Source organism: Glarea lozoyensis, assembly GCF_000409485.1.
Source record: "Glarea lozoyensis ATCC 20868 chromosome Unknown GLAREA16, whole genome shotgun sequence".
Taxonomy (NCBI): domain Eukaryota; kingdom Fungi; phylum Ascomycota; class Leotiomycetes; order Helotiales; family Helotiaceae; genus Glarea; species Glarea lozoyensis.
Genome location: NW_007360990.1, coordinates 750,857 through 770,075, shown reverse-complemented (window position 1 = coordinate 770,075; position 19,219 = coordinate 750,857). Strand labels below are relative to the sequence as shown.

The window sequence follows — 19,219 nt, the reverse complement described above, 5'->3', positions numbered from 1 at the left end:
ACGGTGTATATAGGGAAGGATCGGGGCTTTTAATGTAGGTTTCTACATTCGTGGGGAGGAACAGACTTTCAGCCCCTGTTGAGATGACGAAGAGAAGAAGGAAAGTCAGAATTCTGACTCTAATTTGTCTGATTTGCACGCATGAGGTATGGCGTTTTGTTTTTGTTGTTTCGGTGCATAGGAAATGGGGATTTGATCATGGGATGGTGGGAATGCGGGGTAGTTTTGTGCTTTTTGTTGCGGTTATGGGTGGTGTGAAGGTTGAAGAGCGTTCCAGATTGGGGTTTGAGGGGTTTGGTAGAGTTGAAAGTTGGTGAGAGCGTTGATTTGGGACAGAGGAGAAGAGGAAGAGGAGGGGAAAAGAGATTGGGGATGGCAGATGTCAAATATATATAATTTGAGGATGGAAATTATCTAACTAATTCTTGGAGGCAACAAGTGTTTTGATGAGAGTGAAGTTCGATGTGAGGGATGGATGATGGAAATAGGCCTGTTGGTGAGACGTGTAAGATCAAATCAAATTCAAGGAAGTCATCGCCGACGCTGTTAGCTCTTTTATCTTGGTTACGTAGCCTGTTATTACTCGTTCATGATTTTTGAAATGCACACTGGTGATCTGTCTCAATTTATCTACCTTGGTTTCTGAAATAGGAACGAGAGACGAGATTCGGTATTGCAAAGCCTTGTGTGTTTAAATCGGAATGCTCACCCACTCGGAGGGGAAGCGTTCAAGCCTCCTGTGAGAAGAATAGGTTGGATAGTTGTGGATCTTTCACTTCTTTTTAGATTCGGGCAGTGTGTTAGTTTTTTTGGGAGTTTCATGGGGAATTTATTGCTATACGATTTGGAACTTGTGCAGCTGAAAACTTTTCAAACCAAGGGTTTGAGTCTTACTTGAGGTGTGATACTAGGTCGTAGCCGTTGCTGTATCTTATTCATAAGTCACTCGTGGTTTCATACCTTTGGCGCTCAATAGCGAGGGAATCTTGGATTTTCCCCAAGAGTATCACTGATAAAAGTTACCACCAATACCTACAATATCTATCATACAAACCACTCGTCGACCTCATCAATTGAAGCTCTCATCTTCTACATCCTACGCCTCAGGATGTCCATCCCTCAACTCCCCATGTGGAACAGCATCATACTCTCCAAAACAAGCAAGATCAAACATGGCTTTCCCCTCTTCCTCCCTTAGAATCTTGACTAAAGTCTCCATCTCACACAACCCATCGCTTCTCAGCGGACATCTCGGGTGCGGAAGCGTCCGCTCGTTAAGTTTAAACCGGATATACTTAGTCTCGGCCCCTTCCGCTTCGACATCACGACCTTCAGAAACAGGATGCGGAGTCTTCAAGACCTCAATGTCAAGACGTGCGCCGAAGGGCGTGACATGCGAGACTGTGAGGTTATGTGCGCCTGCTTGTTTCGTGGCGGAGAGAGGTTCGGAGAATTGTGTGAAGCCGAGAGATGTGAGTATCGACATGATATTCGTGTCGTGTGAGAAATCGAAGTAGAGACTTTGGTTTGTGGGGAAGGTGGTGGTGGTGCTGTCTAATGTTGTGTTGATTTGCGAGTGGGAAAAGGAGAGCGTGTGGTGTTCTAAGCGAGCGAGGAATTCTTGGTGCCATGCTAGACCTACTGCTCTTCCTGTTGGAGATTCTACACAGTGTCAGTTTACTTGTATGCAATGCATAGATGGATGTTGTTTTATGAAAGATTTCGGATAACTGAGGTGACGAATAAGGTGGTACGGTAAGGATTTAAGCTTAACTTACGGTAGGCTGAGCCACCTGAGAAGTAGAGATCAATGCTGTATTCGAATCCCTCCCATTCTTCGTAGGTGAACAGTTGGCAGAACGGACTATAGGCATACGCGGCCTGATTACGAGTTAGCATCGGAAATTTCCGTTTTTGACTTGAGTTCAGGTTAAGGGTTGGATTTACGAATTCATATGGGCACATGGTCTGCATGGCGTAGACATCCTGCACCGAGAACTCCAGCCCGCTCATCAATCTATTAAACCTGGTAGTTGCATTTTGTAAATAGATCTCTACCCATTCGTTGGTAGCATTTGTGCCTCCTTGATTGCGGAAGGTATTTGAGTTGGGGCAGTTATCATAGCCTGCTAACGAGTTATTCCAGCGATCGGTAGTACTGAATCCTTCGATTCCGTAACCAACAGTCGCCTTATCTTGCCAATCTAGGCCAAAGAATCCCGAAAGAAAGTTCCATACGCTCTGTTGGAAGTCAGCCTTGTGGTAGATGCTAGGATAGGTTGTGTTACTTCACGCATCCGCTTTTGGGTAGTTGAGCGGACAATGATTTTGGTTCCCGGGACGTAGAGATGACCGTATTGATAGTAACGATGCACACCACTTTCGAATAACTGCAGACGCCCTGATGGAACCATAATCTCGGCGCCTAGCCCATAAGTCCAATCATTGAGAAAAGAAAGGGCGCCAACAGCAGTAAATTTGCCTTTCAAAATTGCCATTTTTGCCCCGAATCCTTGGACATTAACCCCGACTGTTGGATATCTCGATCCATGTCGATGTAACGTCTAGTATCAAATCAGCCCTTGTAACATCACATGCTTGAAAGTCTCATAGATCTCACATGAACTTGGGTTATTTCTGCGCCGTCTGGCAACGGGTATTCCTCGATTCCCCATCCCTCGTAGTTTGGAGAATATGGCGAGAGATGTCCCCAAAGTCTCTCAATGCTTTTGTTTGGAGCCGGTCCCAGACTTGGAACCACACTCTCTTGAGCAAGAAAAGGGGCTCGGCCCGTTGCCGTAGGGCCAGGCCAGAGTTCTGGGTTTGGGTCGAAGTACTGCGGTACTTTAGGATGTGAATTTCCACATTTGTGATCATCTCCTCCTGTCAGTTTTTGATAAAGCATGGTCAACATGCAGTATCCTGCTACAACAAAAGCTGCAACCAAGAAACCTGTCTTGATAAACTGAACATGTTTGTTGACTTTGAGCTTGGAGGAATCCATGATCGCAGGTTCGTCCCGTGACATTTCGCCCAACTCAAAGTTTTTGCCCATCAGAGACTCAGCTTCTTCCCCAGACCGCGTCATATTGACAACAGCTCTTCTCTATACTCTTGTATTGGACCAATGATTTTTAGGCAATAGAAGGCTGCGAAATTTCGGACTCAGCGCCAAGCGTCGCCTCGACGCTGTCCTTTCTTGAGATTACACTACCGCCGAATTTCGAGCAATTGGGCGATGAAGTAAGCGTTATAACGCCGAAGAGATCATGTACTGAAATGACAGACGGTAAAAGTCGCGTAATATGAGGATGTTCAACTGGCTCGGCGCGCCTCGATAGTTCAGACAAAGGCTGATAGTTACAGTGAAGTCGGCGATGGCTGAGAGGTGACGTCGAGAAAGATGGCGTATCGCCTATCTCCGAAGTTTAGCTCTTTTTGTACCCCGCGACTCGAAGGGTCTCTGATTGTACAAAATGCTTCATTTTTGATATTCTCATTCTTATTGTTATTCTTAAGGATAAAAATTTTTGGACATATCAAATGTTTTGATTTCCTGGACTTCCAAAATGGCGATCGAGATTCCTGAGAAAATGCTTGCCGCGCAAGTGGTCGAGGTGAGTTACTTTCTCATATAAGCAAATGAACATATCCCAAATTATCCTTCAGCTGTGAAAATTGTTTTGCTTTATTTTCTGAGCTGTATCTTAGTCGTTTGCCGCGCCCTAAGGGCATGACGTAGCCGAAATCCGTCTTCTCGTCGTTTTTATGCCATTATGCCGTGACTTGGACCTATACTTCACAACCGAATCAAATCACTGGTTTTATTTTCATCTTAAAAGATCGACGATACTAATGATGTCCATTAGTTTAAGAAGCCTCACAAAATCCATGAAATTCCCACTCCAGGGAAGGATCTGGACGAGAATGATCTCCTTGTCAAAGTAGCAGTTGCATCGCTCTGCCATACTGACGGGATGGTAACGAATGGCGCGTTCGACACCAATCTCCCATGTATTGCAAGTCATGAAGGAGCTGGTACTGTTGTCAAAGTTGGATCAGCAGTTCAAGGGTTCAAAGTTGGTGACCGAATCCTGTGCAGTCTCACATATCATCGTTGCGGCATCTGTTCAGATTGCCAGGGCCCAGAACAAGACCGACAGTACTGTGCCAACGTTGGTGGATACAATGGAGTCACACGTAACGGCGCCTTTGCAGAATATGAGGTTGTAGATGGAAGAGAATGTTGGGTTTTGCCTGAAAATGTCAGCTTTCAATCCGCCGCACCCTTGGCCTGTGCCGGAATAACTATTTGTGAGTAATCTTTCAAATTCCTCATTGACCGAGGAGATCTTCTAAGTAATTTCATTGTAGGGGGTGGACTCGTTCGGGCGGGATTGAAGGCCGGCGAAGCAGTGGCCATTGTGGGGGCTGGCGGGGGCCTAGGACATCTTGGGATTCAATTTGCTAAAGCACTGGGCCTCATTGTGATAGCCATTGACGCTCGTGATGAAGGGTTGCAACTTGCAAAAGACTGCGGCGCGGATACTATAGTTGATGCGCGGAACGGGAAAGATCAAGTGGTCGAGGAGGTCAAGACAGTGACGGGTGGAGAAGGAGCCCAGGCAACGCTGAACGTCAGCGACCATGAAACCGCAGCTGCAACTTCTGCAGCTGTCACGAGAATGCATGGTCTTCTCATCCAGATCGCGCAGCCTGAAAATGTTGCCGTACCATTTCACGAGCTTGTTTTCCGGGATATCAGAATCCATGGAAGTTTGACCGGTGAGTCCTATTTCGCTGCAAGAAAGCGGAGACTAACATCATTAGGCTCTCGTACGGAAGGGCAGAAAATGCTGGATGTTGTATCTAAGCACAAGATCAAAGTAAAGACAACTGAATTTAACGGCATCAAAGAGGTGCCGAAAGCGATTGAGCTTGCCCACTCCGGGAAGATGTCTGGCAAGCCAGTTATCATAATAGACCAGCAAGCGATTGAAGATCAAAAACGCTCGGAAATTGAAATGATATGAAGAATGATGAAGAAGGAACATATCAACATCAACACATGACAGGTTGATATCGAGGAAGACATTTAAAGGTCGAATCGCGAGAACCGATCACATTCTGGATACTCTTTGACCAATGTATACATATTTATCGTCTATATATAGGTTAAATAGAATCGCCCAATAAGATTATTCTGGTAAGAAGATATATGCTACCGAATTTTCAAATACAGTCTCCGTCATGAAAGTCAAATCTGATCAGCTTACTAGTGTTTAAAGAGATGTAAGATGAATGACTCTTTTTGGGTCATAAAAATAGCATATGGTTAGTGCACAAGTTTTGTTTCAGTTGTTAAATTCCCAACTCATGGTCTGTATCTTGTGACATTTGGTTGCAGATAACCCTCGGGCTTTTCTTGTTGTGTTGGCGGGCGTCAAATTTGACCAATCGTCGACATGATCATGCCCGGTATAAAAGAATGGGAGACTGTTTGACAACAAATATTCTCTTCTAAATAGCAAGCAATTCCCTTTCAATAAAAGTCAACTCTGATTCCATCCGCCGCATAAATAGAGCTTGCCACACTGATTTTACGTTGTCAGTCCGTGACTTTTTATTTAATGACTGCCTACGACGAAATCGCCCAGCTCGAGGGAGATAATGAGTGCAGAGCCTGGTTAACTAAGGTCATCGCTACAAGAAAGGACATCGCAGCTTTCGTATCAAGCCGGCGCCCAGGATCTGCGGAGGGCGAATTTGATCGGTTCATGAATGGCTCCTTCAATTTTTGTGTCTGCATTCGTTTCAACGACGACGGTCCCAAATCCATCATCCGTTTTCCCAAGCCAGGTCACACGCTTACCGCTCGACGGGAGGAGAAGGTCAGGAGCGAGGTCCGAGTCCTAGAATACTTGAGAGAAATGACGAACCTACCCTTACCCAATGTGACTAGTTGGGGCTTAGAGGACGAGAGTCCCCAAAATCTTGGCCCCTTCATCATCATGGATTTTGTCGATGGCACTTCGCTCAGTACGCTGCTGAAACAGCCTGTTCAATCTGAAGAGGAAGACGTCATTTTAAGCAGTGATATCGAAGATGCGAAATTGGATTGTGTGTACGAGCAGCTGGCAGAGTTTTTGCTTGAGCTTTCTCAGCTAGAATTTGATTCAATTGGAGGTATAACCAAGAACGCCGACAGAAATGAGTGGCTTACAACCGAAAAGCCTTTCACTTACAACATGAATGAAATGGCGGTAACCGTTATGAACTACCCTTTGGGCACATTTCCAACTGCCCCGTTCCCAACTACCAGACATTACCTCGAATACCAATCCGACGAGAACATCACTCACCTTCGCATCCAACGTAACCTCGCCCACGACCGAGAAGACGCGCGGAAAAAGTACATCGCGCGACACCAATTCCGCAAGCTTATTCCAAAATACTGCATGGACAACAACGGCCCTTTCAAGCTCTTCTGTGAAGATTTGCAGCCCTCCAACATGCTCGCTGATCCAGAAACTTTGAAGGTTAACGCTATACTAGATTGGGAGTTCACGCATGCAATGCCCGCACAGTTCACTTACGATCCGCCATGGTGGCTTATTTTGAAGGGGCCGGATATGTGGTTGGATAGGTATAGTATGAAGGAGTTTCTCCATCGCTATGAACCTAGATTGGAGCAGTTTCTTCGAGCCTTGGAGCGAGTTGAAGCGAGGTCGTAACCGACGGCATCAGTGATGTCGACTCAAATGCGAGAGTCGTGGGAGAGTAAGAGGTTCTGGTTTGACTACGGGATCAGAAAGAGCTTAGATGTGGATGAAATTTACTGGGAAGTGTTTCATCAGGAAGGAGATGATGTCCTCGATGGCGAAAAGCAGCGAGAGATGGAGGGGTGGATTGAAACGAAGATGATGGATGTAAAAGCTTATGATCGAGAATGTAAAGAAAGGGGTTTGTGAGAATTCTAGGAAGGCGCAGCGCGGCTGGTGTGCTTGGTGGGATAGTGGTACGTGGAAAAAGATATGCTTCTGTGCATAAAAAGAAGAGATGGACAGCAACCATCAGCGGTGTTATATGGCAGAGGAGATAAACATATAGAAAACCAGAGAAACATTCAGCATATCTTTCAATTTGTAAATTCCAATTTCATATCCCATCCTATATCCAAGAGTCTAAGCTCGACCAGCTAATTGATACAAGAAGAAGTAAAAGAAGACTTAGCATGCCTGATGCTAAAAGCGCTAAATAATCTAAATAAAATACATATAATGGAATAAAGAGGCATGGCAGTGGGTACCCAATCGTCACGGTGTAGAGATAATGATTCCAACTTGTGGAAATGACAGGTGAGGTAATAGAACGCGGTTTGAACCGGAAATAGACCTTCACTTCAACCTCTTTGCACTACTCGTATCTCCTCCAGCGTCTCGTCTTTTTCGTGTTTTCATCGTCGTAGATGGGTATCGTGCTTTCATCGACGATGAGGAGCTGTCACCTCTTAAGCGAGAAACGATTCCGCGGAGTTTGGAGAGGTATGCTTGTGGTGCGCTCCAAGCAACGGAATCTAGCATCGCCAATTGCTCTTCCAACTTTTCGACGTGCCCAACCGCTTCGGGTAGATCCTCGAGAGCTCTCAGAACAAATGTACCGCCAGCAGGGTTGGAATCACCATTGACACCTATTAAGCGCATGTATAGATTTCGCTCTGTCTGAGGTTCTCCATGTGGACGTTTCCTGCGCACTGCCGGATCCCTATCTTGGTAAAGCTCTCGGTTCTTGTATATCACTATATCGAGGATCTTCACCAGCGCTCGGGCGGCTTCTCCTCGTGATTCGGGCGATAGGGGTTGCCGTAATGTGACGTTTTGGTGGATGGAGTCTACAATATTGACGAGTTGCTGAGCGCACCAAATCACGTCGTGGTCAATATCATGATGCTGTCTGCCAGACCTCGAGAATGCATCCAGCAACCTGGTCATGTAATCTGCTCGTTCGGCCATTTTGCGAAAGTACTCTGTTGCCCGAAGCTCGCTTGGTACGAGTGATTTGAAACGTTGTAGCAAATCGTCGTCTCCGAAAAGCATACGTCCTACGGTTGTTTCGAGGTCGCGTGGTGCCAGAATGTTATCGCTATTTGAGTGTGCGTAATTGTGTCCGAAGATGCTCGATTTGAAATCGCCAGCGAACTTGTTAGGCGAAAGAGTCGCTAGTATATCGCATACCGTATCGACCTTGTCTTGAACACTTTCAGTTTGTAGCTCCGTGTTTCGAGATTCCTGTTTCTGCAGCTGGTATTCATTCTCTGCTGCTACGACTCCTGTCTCTACCAATTCCCAGCCCAGCTTGTGACAGATATTTGAGAGACCGGTGGTTGTGATATGCTCATATGGACCTGGGTCTCTTCCACTACCACGCGTCTTACTTCTCGCAAGTTGCTCAAGTAGCCACTTCGAATGTGGACAAAAATCCATACTGCAACTACATGTAATTGACATGCCATTGGGATCTACTGGGCTGATGCGAACACTGATATTCTGGACTTCCGCGTAAGCTATTTGAAAAGCGTACTTGGCTCCGATTTGGCGACAATGGTCAAGAGCAAACAAAGGTTTCCCTGAAATAGTGTCGGTAGTCTGGTCAGCATCGTCTTCATCCTCGGTACCGCTTTCGTTGTCTTCGTCGTCTTCATCTTCTTCATCACTAGAATCTTGTTTAGTATGTTCAGTCGGGGACGTGGGCGTATCGTCGGGTGGAGCTCTGCCTTTGCCCTTGGCTGTTTGTCGGCCATGACGAGAACTCCCGGATGCCTGCATCTTTGGATTGATAGAAAGCTGACTGAAGTTTAAACCTGTAGGAGACATAGAGATGTGGAATCGCTTGACTTGATGTTGGAGAATGCATCGCGGATGTTGGTTTTCTTATATGGAAGGGGTCAAGTGGTTTTTCGTTCTTCTGCCTATAACATATGTCATTGCAATGTTAATCTTCAAAAGTCACAATGAAAGGAACACCTCGCTCAGCCTTTCCTCTTTCCAACAGCGCTTATTCTGAATGCCTGATGTTGGCCGCAGGAACGGTCGCAGAGGACGGCTGGTTTTTCACACACGGTGGTCGATTGTAGATGGATACTATACAGTTAGTGTTGGAAACTCACTCGTAAAGGCACAAGTTGTGTGGGAGGTTGTGGCGTAGATAATCCCAGCATCCATGGATAGTGAGAGGGGCCGTTGGTGACCACCTTTCACTAGGATCTGGCTGCAGCACATCTTCACGATTGCCCAGGTGCTTCCCCATGGGAAGGAACGCGACGCGAGTAATGTTGGGAGATAATTTGCCTCTTTAATATATACTGAGAAAAGTATTCGATTTCCCATGAATGAATTGGTCTTTCTTTGAGATTACTGCGGCACTCACGTACCACGTTGTATTTGGTTTGAATGAGGATATAAAACTGTGAGTGTACCTAGGTAGTCCTACGGTCGACTCTTCAGTCCAGTGACGGTATGGGGAAGTTCGGTCAGGGCTGACTCGGCTGAACAATGGGCCTCTGGAACGCTGTCGGATTGGCTGAAAAAGGAGCCTCTTGTGCCCCGTGCACTGCTTCAGGGCTGACACCTCCTCGCTCTCAAACTCTCCAGCTTTGCCTCCCAACAGCAAAAAGGCCTAAAGCGGTCTCATATATCTGCTTCATGCCACCAATGCGATAATCCATTACACCTGCCATAGACCTCATTGACCTTTGTACGACAATCTCTGTACAACCTCTTTCCCATATACCTGCGTCAGGCAAAAGCTAACAGCCATTGCATACCAGAATCCTACGCATGCTTCACCTATAGCTCCAAGCGGCCTGACGACGGCCAATGCAGAAGAGTCAATTATCACAAGCTAGAACCTTCTTTCATGTTTCAATTACGGCCAGTATTGACTTACACTGCAAGTGCAAAGCAGGCCGACCGACTTCGTGGTCATATCAGGAGTTTACACGGCGTGCCCTACACCGAGTTACACGAATCGAAACAACAGATAAGATTGTCGACAACACCGAGTGACCCAGTTATCCGGAATCCTCTGGTTTAACAGGTATGATGACTGTTTTACCATGCGAGTGGTCGACAGTAGTCTAGTGACACTTGTTCACAGCCGCGAGAGCGTCTACGTCTGCGCCTCATCCGGCCCAATGTTCGACCCAAATGTGGCTCCACCTGCGGACTACTATTTGGTGACGGCTTCAAAAGATACTTCTGAATATGTACATTTGGCTAGCAGCATTTGCTTTCGCATTCGCCTTGTACTCGGCGTTTTCACTAAGTGGTCTTTTACTTCACCGAAATTTATTGCGTTGCCTGAATACGGGTGGCATATCTTGGTTTCCCCATTTCTATGCGCAATATCCAAGTATGTCTTGTTTCCAACGCTCGGGCATATATGTCCTTCCATGAAGGAGAATTCAGCAGGGTCCTGTGCATCATCTGACCCGTTAAAGACTCACGAGTATCTAAGAATCAGCGGGTCGTCAGGGTTATTTTCTATTGAATTGGCCCAGATTTCTTTTAGGCATCTTCATTTGTTTACGGAATCTAGGGAAGCTTCCTTCAAACCCCCACTCGGTTCGGTCATTCTATATGTACTGCATCAAATCATTGAAGGTCGAGAACGACTCTTCCCTGCATCTTTCCCTCCGACATCTCTTGAAACACCTCGGTCAACTTTTCCATCTTTTCCACCCGGAGATGAGTCTTAATGATCCCACGAGCGGCCATATCGAGGACCTCGAGAGCCTCTCTCTGATTTCCTACAGCAGATCCTTTGATAACATGTTCATTTGCAACCTGTTCCTTGTTAGTTTGTTCTCGTCAACCTGATTGAGGAACTTGCCATCGCCGCGGGGAATGACTTCGCAACGGGTTGGGAATCTCCTTCCGGCATTCCTACGCAGACCAGAGTCCCACCAAACCTCAAGAAGTCGAGAGCCTGTGCATACGCCTTATTGGAAGCGGTACAGACGATTACTGCGGCTGCACCATAACCTCCGGTAATCTTTTTCACTTCCTCAGCGATGCTTTTGTCGTCGAATTTCGTCACATCTAGAAATGCCTCGGCTCCGCATTTCTTTACGAGATCTTCTTTACTACCATGATCGATTCCAAGAATTCGATAAGCCATTCCTCGAGAACCGATCTGCGTTGCTAGATGACCCTGTTGCATTTAGTAAGCAAGCGAATGCTAAATCGACAGCGATCATCTTACAAGTCCACCACCAGCACCAGCTGTTGATACATGTTAGTTGGAAGTTTATACTCGTAAACTGACGGGAGTGACCGTACCAATGACAACCCATTCTCCACTTTTCGCGTCTGATTTCCTCAAGGCCGAGTATCTGTGGTTGACTTGAGCTTCGGCTAAATTTGATGCGGCCCCTGAGCGACCTCTGAGGCTGTGCGACAGTTGGAGAGTACCTACGTTGTAACACCAGCACATAGCATAGGAGCTGCATCCTCCGATGTCAAGGCTTCAGGAATAGGAGTAACATAGTTTGCTGGAGCAAGAGCATATTGTTGAAAAGTGCCGGGATCTTGAATTCGTCAGTGGATTCCCCATATCAAGGCGCACGTGCCTCAAACTCACAATAGTAGCCTGAAATCTTCTGATTCTACCATATCGATTACAGTTAGGACAATCCGGCAATCTCTTTATGCCGAGGTCACTTACAAAGCATACGCCATCCTGTTGTCGATGACATGGTGGGCACGATCCGCAAGCATATGCTATCCACTATCAAAATTTCAGCCTGTAACGACTCACATTTCGTAGGTTTGTTACTCACTTTGATACCTACGCGATCACCAACTTTGACTCGACCAGCTTCACTTCCTGGGCCCAGCTTGTGGACGATACCAACACCTTCATGACCCCCAACTTGTCCAGCTTGTGTTGGATAGGGTACTAGGTTTGTTAGCATGGGCTCATATGTTGTTATCTGTACCACAACGCGCGCGAGTCAGAGGTTTGTCGTCAGTGGTGATAGGCGCCTGTCGTGTGTTACAAGAACATGGTTATTTATTTCAAGATCGTCAATTGTTGTTTGAGCCATTTTGTTTTCAGCTTTCCTCGCGGTGAAACCCTTTTGGCTGTGACGAAAGGGTGAGGTTACACGATGGCACAGAAGTGTGTTCGACTGCATCTTCGCCACCAACACAAATTTTGATAAGGAGTTTGAGAAATTAGCTTACATCCACGCCATGTATTCTCCATGATCCCCATATCGCTGTGGCAAACACCAGAATGTGTTCTACGAGTGTAACCGTCAGCCCCTGTTCGAAGAACATTTTCACATGCTTACAATCTAACGAGAACTTCTCCAGCTCCTGGCTCGGGCGTCTCCAATTCCTCGATCTTGGTTGAAATGCTTCCTGGTTTGTCGTAGACACATGCTCGATATTTCTTTGGGATATCGAACTTTTGCTGGGTATCTGCGGATGCCATATTTGCGATTGGAAGAGCTATATTATGTCTCTTTGTATATGAAATGATATCTTAAAACAAGGTAAAATCACAGCAAGAGTGAATAGTCAAGGGGGTTGTCCGGTTTTATACACCATCTCCATCTTACCTCCACCTCAAGTCCGAAATTCAGACCCGAATGCGGGGAGTTTCCCCACATCGCGATGAAACACTATGACGAACTCTGATAAACTCCACAAGCTGATAACCAGATATGAGGGGAAGACAAGAGTTGCTAAACCACCGAGGTTGGCTGGATATTATTGGGGGTTTGGCTACGCCAGTGAATGGCGGGTGCGGGGTATATTTGTACGAGATCCACTTCCCCGTGTGGGAGCTTCGTGACTTTGGGATTTGGGTTGTGGGTTGTGGGTGACATGATGAGCATATCTGAGGAATGACGGGCTGGACGTGTGATAGAGTTTGGTCAGAAAGATACGCTGGGTTCAGAAGAAGGTCGTCCGCGGTAAATGATAGGTTGAGGATACGAGCAACTCACGTGATTCGCCCCCTTTGGCTCCTACAATGGTCTGGAACCGACAAACATGCTGACAACATCTGAACAATCTCCATCCCAACTCAGACTTAAAGTCTCAAAATGCTGATCTGTCCAATGATGTTTCAGATATGCTTTATGGTGAGACTAGTAGAAAGAAAGTATAGAAAACGCGCAATGCTACATGCCCAAAATTCGAGTTGGATTACTTTGATGGTGAGGGATCCATCCTTATGACTGGATTGTTGCATTCCTTCCCATCTAACTAAGTCGGAATTACTATGATCCTGCATCTGTATCAGCAATTGGAGAAATGGATAGGTACCTTATCTAGCTCCGAGATTCGACCGCATAAGTTTGATATATAACATTAGATTTTCCAAATTTTGCGAAAGAACAGCTCTAGCTAAATATCTATAAAGTTCGAAAGTGGCTGATTGCTTTGGTTATTTGCAAATTGAATGCGGGGTTTCAACATCAGCCGACCTTTCATTCGGACTTTCAACGAGGTCAGTCTGAGAGTATCGTGGTATCGAAGTTAACTCAAGTCATTCGAGTTGAGCTATTTGTGCAGTTTAAGTTAACTTGCAACAATGGACTATAAGAGACGTGGCATTGACTACCTAGGTATTGAACCGAAACACCGTCTTATGATGGATGTTGGGAAGGTCACTGTGAATTCCCTGTCAAAAAGCTTTGGCTTTTTGGTTTCCAGATGCTCGGAAGTGATGCAACGTTTGACACTTTTGTGAAGTTCGTCACGAGGGCACATAAGTGTCGTGTTGTTTGAGTGAATGACCAGGGAATTCTTGAGCATATAGGTCTCTTAAAGATTAGAGTATGTTTTCGAAGATTTAGGTTAATTTGCTTCGACGATGCCTCAAGTTTGTCGCACTGTTGGCAAGTCGGTTTAGTTTTCTGTGAATTGCTTCTCGTTCGATTACCTTGTTTCTAAATAGTTTCTCTTATTTAGAAAATCACGGTACTGCTGCTCTCTTTGTACCGTTTACTCATTAAAAGGCGAGAGGGTTCGACACTGTATTAAGCACAATAAACCTGTATTGAGTACGATAACGGCAGTACGACAGTCAATCTACCCTACCAACGTACCTAAAAAGATGTAGAAGATGTTCAAGTGTCATTCGGCTCTAGGAAATGCATTTTGTACCTATAGGTGGTACATAGGTAGGTATCTTTGCCAGGTTTTTCATCTTTTCCAGCTGGAGGTTATCACTTCTCTAACACGACTTTCTGCGACATCTTGGGGTATAATCTTGACCATAGAGTGAGTCACGAATGTGTATGGTGACCACATCATGAGAAATTGCTACACGCGTTCTACACATTCAATCTTGCACGCCACGATGTTACCTTACCATGTCGTGGTTGGAACCAAGTCACACTCTCGCCTGAACAGATGCAGGTGGGGATCTGGGAACGGGACCGGGAGTTAGCGTTTCTATCCTGACATGACCTGTCCGACGTCAGTCATCGTGTCCCTCCCTCTCGCTTCATCGACAAATTCTTTGCAAGCACATCTGCGCGCACGAAGTCTTGAGACGGGAAACAAGAAGTCGGGCATGCCAAAATTCTACTATAAACCCCCCCTCGCCACTCCATTTCTCAGATTATCTTCATCGATCTACTTGTGATTGCATCCGACCCGAAGACCAGTCCCACAAAGTCTCAGCACATCTCATGTTGCGGTCATCTAGATCCTCAAACAGCACATCCTCAGCTCCAAGAATCTCAGAGCAAACACGCACGAGTCGTTACATGCACCACTTTCAGCAATTGATACTATAACTTTTAAATCTTCCAAGCAGACAAGTACCATCTTGAGTTGTAGCATCAAGCAACTGACCACCGCAGTTCAATTGTGTCCAGATACTCGCAGTACAGCCGCTTTCTCCTTGTGAGTTCCAGGTGAAACTGCGAGGGAGGACTCCATCACTTTGGATTTTAACATCAGCATTTGCTTATCATGTGAGTGCCAGAGACGAATGGAGGTGAGGAATAGTTCAACAAGCTTACCTTCGAGGAGCAATGTTGAGACAAGCTCTTCCACTTTGAGCCTGGGTGTAGTAGCTGTCGCCTCCGCAGTTGTTGTTCCAATTCGTCCAGACTTTCCATGCTGAGGCTTCGGTGATCGTGAGAGCAAGAACCGTGATGACTGGGAGTACGACCTTCATGTTGATAATGCTTTGAGAGAGTCTAATATCAACTTTAGCAGGTATCACTTAGCTTCTACGTGCTCGCTGGCGTACTCGTATCGTGTTCTGAAGAAGTAATTGAAACCCTTGGAATAGTGCTGGTTGTTGTGATGGATATTGGGCGGGATATTCGAGCTATTTAACAATCTTTCTTAGCTTCGTGACCAGTCGACAAGTCTGCCCATGTGGTCTTCTCGAATTTAAAATTCCAGTTCCCAAATCCATGAATTCCAAATTCAACCCCTGATTGAAAAATGATGCTGGTATTGAGCTTTCCTACAATGAACCAATGAATTTTAGAGCAAGGCTATAAATCAAAACAAATCTTGCCTCGAGCGAGACGTCGCATCTCAGCTCAATACAACCACTCCATTTTCAAATCAAAATGGGAAAGTGGTAAGTTTTGACTCGCAAGTCATCCAAACACGTTCACGACTCGCTTATTCCGCATCCGACGGGCTGCAGAACGATAGAAAACCGTTTACGCCACAGATTACTTGCGTCGGAATTTATATTTTGTGGTAGTACAAAACAATGTATTGCCCCGGTAGTTATTAGGCTGCGAACATTCAAATTCTTCTGTGGGAAATTCTGCGGGGAGGCCGAGGTCTTGTTAAGTGGGTGGTTAAGAGAAATATAGAACTCATCTAGGTCCCTACCACTTGAGCCACTTACTCACTTACGTTAGGTTCCTCGCGGTCATTAGCAACGTCAGTTAAGACAACAATGGGAAGAATTCTCGAAGAGTACTTGTTTATCACGTAAAATCATCTGTTCAGACCTTGCTTTCAGTTTCGAGGTTGAACTATCCAGCTGTCATCAGCTAATACAACATCGAAGAACTTCATGGACGCTGTCACATGTACCATTGAACGGTGTATGACTTGGATGCCTAGGTCGATTGTAGGTACCTAGGTACCTAACTAAGGTAGGTAAGAACCTGAAACATAGAGGCACCTATTATGCGAGTAAACGATTCCTTAGGACGGCCCTAAGAGCGCATGCAGAAGACCGACGACTCCCATTGATGAAACGATTTATCACCCCGACTATGCATGAAACTTATTGAAGACAAGACATGAAAACAAGCAATTACAATCCAACTTGATCCTTCCATAAACTAGAAGACTGACGACATGCAACTTGCTATAACCTAAAGGCATAGTCCAAAAACCGCATATGAAAAGCAATATTTCTCCGAGTTAAACATGCTCAATGCCAATTGAATCTAGCAAACCAGTATTTGTGTCTTAACAATTCCTTTGAATTTCAACTTCGAGAGAAGGTTCTTTCCAGCGACATCAAGATAAGTATCATCACTCGTTAAAGGAGCCCCATGAGAATGACCTGAAACCCAAGTCGATACAACGCTTGATATAATCATCAGTTTGAAGTCACGTCCCAAGCCCTCACTCAACGAGCATTTCGAGAGATCTTTTATATACAGTATTTCGAAACGTCCATTTCCTCCCACGGTTTTCGTCACGCACCTAGCTAGGTAGGTAGGTATCTATCCATCTGTGTCCCTCCTATTAAAACCTCTCATGCACCACAGGAATTCTGTGCCATTATCCGAAGTGTTTCTGATCATACAATCCCTCAAGGTGTCAATGAATCTCACGAAGTCTTTAAATCAATGCCCTTCCTTCTCAAGGGGCTGGGAGAGTGGCAGTGTTGTGACTCGCATATACAGACACTTTCTCGAGAGCATTTTGTAAAAATTGTCAGACTACGAAGTATACCCTCCAGGGCTCCACCCTTATTTTCGATTCACCAAGTTCAGTCTTATATCAACACCCTCCTCCGAATATAAGATCGGAGAGATATTCTGGATCTATAAATCACGTGGTCTCGCTTAACCCCCCTTTCCATATTTTTGAGTCCGAGTGTGCACGATAATGAAAGGCGGATTGTTGGCCAACACCATAAATCAAAGCCCGTAACAATCGACCGTAAATATCTTCTTCGATATTTCAATTCATTTTCCCCTTTAGTATCAGATTCTAAGCAAGGTTTACCTCTCACTTATCCTTATCAGGCATATTGCATAATAACGCCCATCTCCATCTGATAAAATATATCACAGTTTAAAATTCCATTCGTGTTCACGTTGTAAACGTGATTCTCACCGGATCCTCATTCAGTTATGACACCAGCAGCTGAAAAGCACCAAACAGGCGCGGTCTACGGCGTAGCACGACTCCCAGCTCAAAGAAGTGGCGAAATGAGCCGATCTGGTATGTCGTGAAATTACTTCTTAGTTGGTGTTGGTAGGGAAATGTTGGTGGCGAGGAGGGAGGACAGGTAAGCTGGGCATGTTGTATTTCGCTTTGAGATTTAGGGGAGTGAAATTTGCTGGGTTATTGCAGAATTTACGAGGAGTGCGCTATAGGTAATTCATAATTTCTTGAGCTTCACTTGAATATTGAAGGAGTCAAAATGCATAGTTTGAAGTATTTTTCATTATTTTTTAGTATAAATGTAAAATATAAAATACACTCTAATCCGTGTATACATCCATCACCCCAGAAAAAGCTATCTACAAAAATCCACCCGGGTATTCCCAGCCTTCTTCCACCCCATCCTCTAATTAAGGCCCAAAATTTGCGCCAGGTATTATGAATTAAAAACTCCGTCCCAATGTTTTCTTTTTCTAGTCTTCTCAGACAAAGATATAAGTGACAAATAAAATACAAGCGCAGAGCGCGAGACTTGGTTTCTGCGTGTTGGCGCTGCTCTTCCGGCCAGATGTGGCGGTTGCGGTGCTCTCGCCGCCGCCGATGGTGACGGTACCTATTATTATTACACCTGTTCCGTCGGGGGCGATGGAGAGGATGTCGTTTCCGACGGTGATTCTTCCGCCGGCTGTTAGGGTTTGGCCGGCGACGTTGATGTTGGTGATGGCACTGGTGCCAAGGGCAACGTTGGTCTGGAAAGTTGTTGGTTTTGGAGTGGGAGCTGGGAGGGTGTAAATTCTTCCGCTTTCGGTGATGGCTCCACCGGGAAACAAAGTTTGACTACCAATGACGAAACCAGAGTTTGAATTGGCTGTGACAAGGGAAGTTCCAATGCTGATCACTGGTGGTGGCGCGCCATTGAACGGCGTAGCAGTTGGACGAGCCGGGTTTACAATGACAGCACCTCCAGTCGCCGCGAGACTTATCTCTTGGCCATCGATGGTAATCGAGGAGCCAGGGAAGAGAGTCTGAGAACCGACCATCAATACAGAAGATGGCCCTTTGGTCATGGTTTGAGAACCAATCAGAATAGGAGCCGCAGGGACAAAGCTGGGGGTCGTAGCAGCTGGAGTCCCAGACTGCGTTGGCACAGGTACGACTGGAAGAGATGCGCTGGTAGCAGTCGAGTTGACCACCGGAACTTTCGTTGTACCCTGTGAAGCTTTTGTTGAATCATTCTGAGGGGGTGGAGGGTTGACAGGGCTAGCGACGGATGTAGTTGATTTAGTCGGCTCCAATGTGGGGACTGATATTACTGTGGGTGGGGTATTTGTTGGCTTTGGGCTCTGATCTGTACTCGGTGTGTTTGGCGGGGGAATATTAGTTGCTGGAGTATTAGGCGGAGGTTGAGGGGTTGTTTGAGGCTGCTGTGGAGTTTGAACAGGCGGGGTAGGTTGAGGGGCTTGAGATGGTTGTGTCGGCGCAGGTTGAGGGGGTTGAGTCGGCTGCGTAGGTTGCGGTTGAGGAGGTTGTGTCGGTTGGGTTGGCTGGGGTTGGGAGGTTGTTGAGGCTGCGTATTCGGTGGTTGTGTCGGCTCAGGTTGTGGAGGTTGTTGAGGCTGCGTGTTCGGTGGTTGTGTCGGTGGGGGTTGTTGAGGTTGTGTTGGCGGGGTTGTTGAGGTTGTGTTGGCGGGGCTGCTGAGGTTGTGTCGGTTGTTGAGGCTCTGTATGCGGTGGTTGTGTCGGCTGAGGAGGTTGTGAAGGCTCTGTGTGGGGAGGTTGCGTAGGTTGCGGTGGTTGTGGAGGTTCAGAGTGAGG

General features: G+C 46.1%; 7 protein-coding genes across 7 annotated transcripts; 2 read left to right on the top strand and 5 right to left on the bottom strand.

Annotated features, from left to right (window-relative positions):
• Window positions 1–1,096: 1,096 nt before the first annotated feature.
• On the bottom strand, window positions 1,097–3,088 carry GLAREA_07527 (Phosphoglycerate mutase-like protein; the record flags this gene model as incomplete). The annotated part of the gene is made up of 5 exons (XM_008082215.1): window positions 1,097–1,662; window positions 1,779–1,881; window positions 1,948–2,241; window positions 2,289–2,564; window positions 2,621–3,088. The coding sequence occupies 5 exons, from the start codon at window positions 3,086–3,088 to the stop codon at window positions 1,097–1,099; spliced, it is 1,707 nt and encodes a 568-aa protein (XP_008080406.1).
• A 481-nt stretch (window positions 3,089–3,569) lies between these two features.
• On the top strand, window positions 3,570–5,033 carry GLAREA_07526 (GroES-like protein; the record flags this gene model as incomplete). The annotated part of the gene is made up of 4 exons (XM_008082214.1): window positions 3,570–3,617; window positions 3,870–4,314; window positions 4,375–4,785; window positions 4,831–5,033. The coding sequence occupies 4 exons, from the start codon at window positions 3,570–3,572 to the stop codon at window positions 5,031–5,033; spliced, it is 1,107 nt and encodes a 368-aa protein (XP_008080405.1).
• Window positions 5,034–5,630: 597 nt separating this feature from the next.
• On the top strand, window positions 5,631–6,734 carry GLAREA_07525 (Protein kinase-like (PK-like); the record flags this gene model as incomplete). Its single annotated transcript, XM_008082213.1, has 1 exon — window positions 5,631–6,734. The coding sequence occupies one exon, from the start codon at window positions 5,631–5,633 to the stop codon at window positions 6,732–6,734; it is 1,104 nt and encodes a 367-aa protein (XP_008080404.1).
• A 663-nt stretch (window positions 6,735–7,397) lies between these two features.
• GLAREA_07524 (uncharacterized protein) lies at window positions 7,398–8,873 on the bottom strand (the record flags this gene model as incomplete). The annotated part of the gene is made up of 1 exon (XM_008082212.1): window positions 7,398–8,873. One exon carries the CDS (start codon window positions 8,871–8,873, stop codon window positions 7,398–7,400), a length of 1,476 nt encoding a protein of 491 aa, XP_008080403.1.
• A 1,779-nt stretch (window positions 8,874–10,652) lies between these two features.
• Window positions 10,653–12,498, bottom strand: GLAREA_07523 (GroES-like protein; the record flags this gene model as incomplete). The annotated part of the gene is made up of 10 exons (XM_008082211.1): window positions 10,653–10,844; window positions 10,948–11,211; window positions 11,263–11,282; window positions 11,340–11,392; window positions 11,476–11,587; window positions 11,641–11,665; window positions 11,725–11,787; window positions 11,840–11,958; window positions 12,246–12,304; window positions 12,356–12,498. The coding sequence occupies 10 exons, from the start codon at window positions 12,496–12,498 to the stop codon at window positions 10,653–10,655; spliced, it is 1,050 nt and encodes a 349-aa protein (XP_008080402.1).
• A 2,301-nt stretch (window positions 12,499–14,799) lies between these two features.
• On the bottom strand, window positions 14,800–15,204 carry GLAREA_07522 (uncharacterized protein; the record flags this gene model as incomplete). The annotated part of the gene is made up of 2 exons (XM_008082210.1): window positions 14,800–14,965; window positions 15,047–15,204. The coding sequence occupies 2 exons, from the start codon at window positions 15,202–15,204 to the stop codon at window positions 14,800–14,802; spliced, it is 324 nt and encodes a 107-aa protein (XP_008080401.1).
• Window positions 15,205–17,887: 2,683 nt separating this feature from the next.
• Window positions 17,888–18,472, bottom strand: GLAREA_07521 (uncharacterized protein; the record flags this gene model as incomplete). The annotated part of the gene is made up of 1 exon (XM_008082209.1): window positions 17,888–18,472. One exon carries the CDS (start codon window positions 18,470–18,472, stop codon window positions 17,888–17,890), a length of 585 nt encoding a protein of 194 aa, XP_008080400.1.
• Window positions 18,473–19,219: the final 747 nt, after the last annotated feature.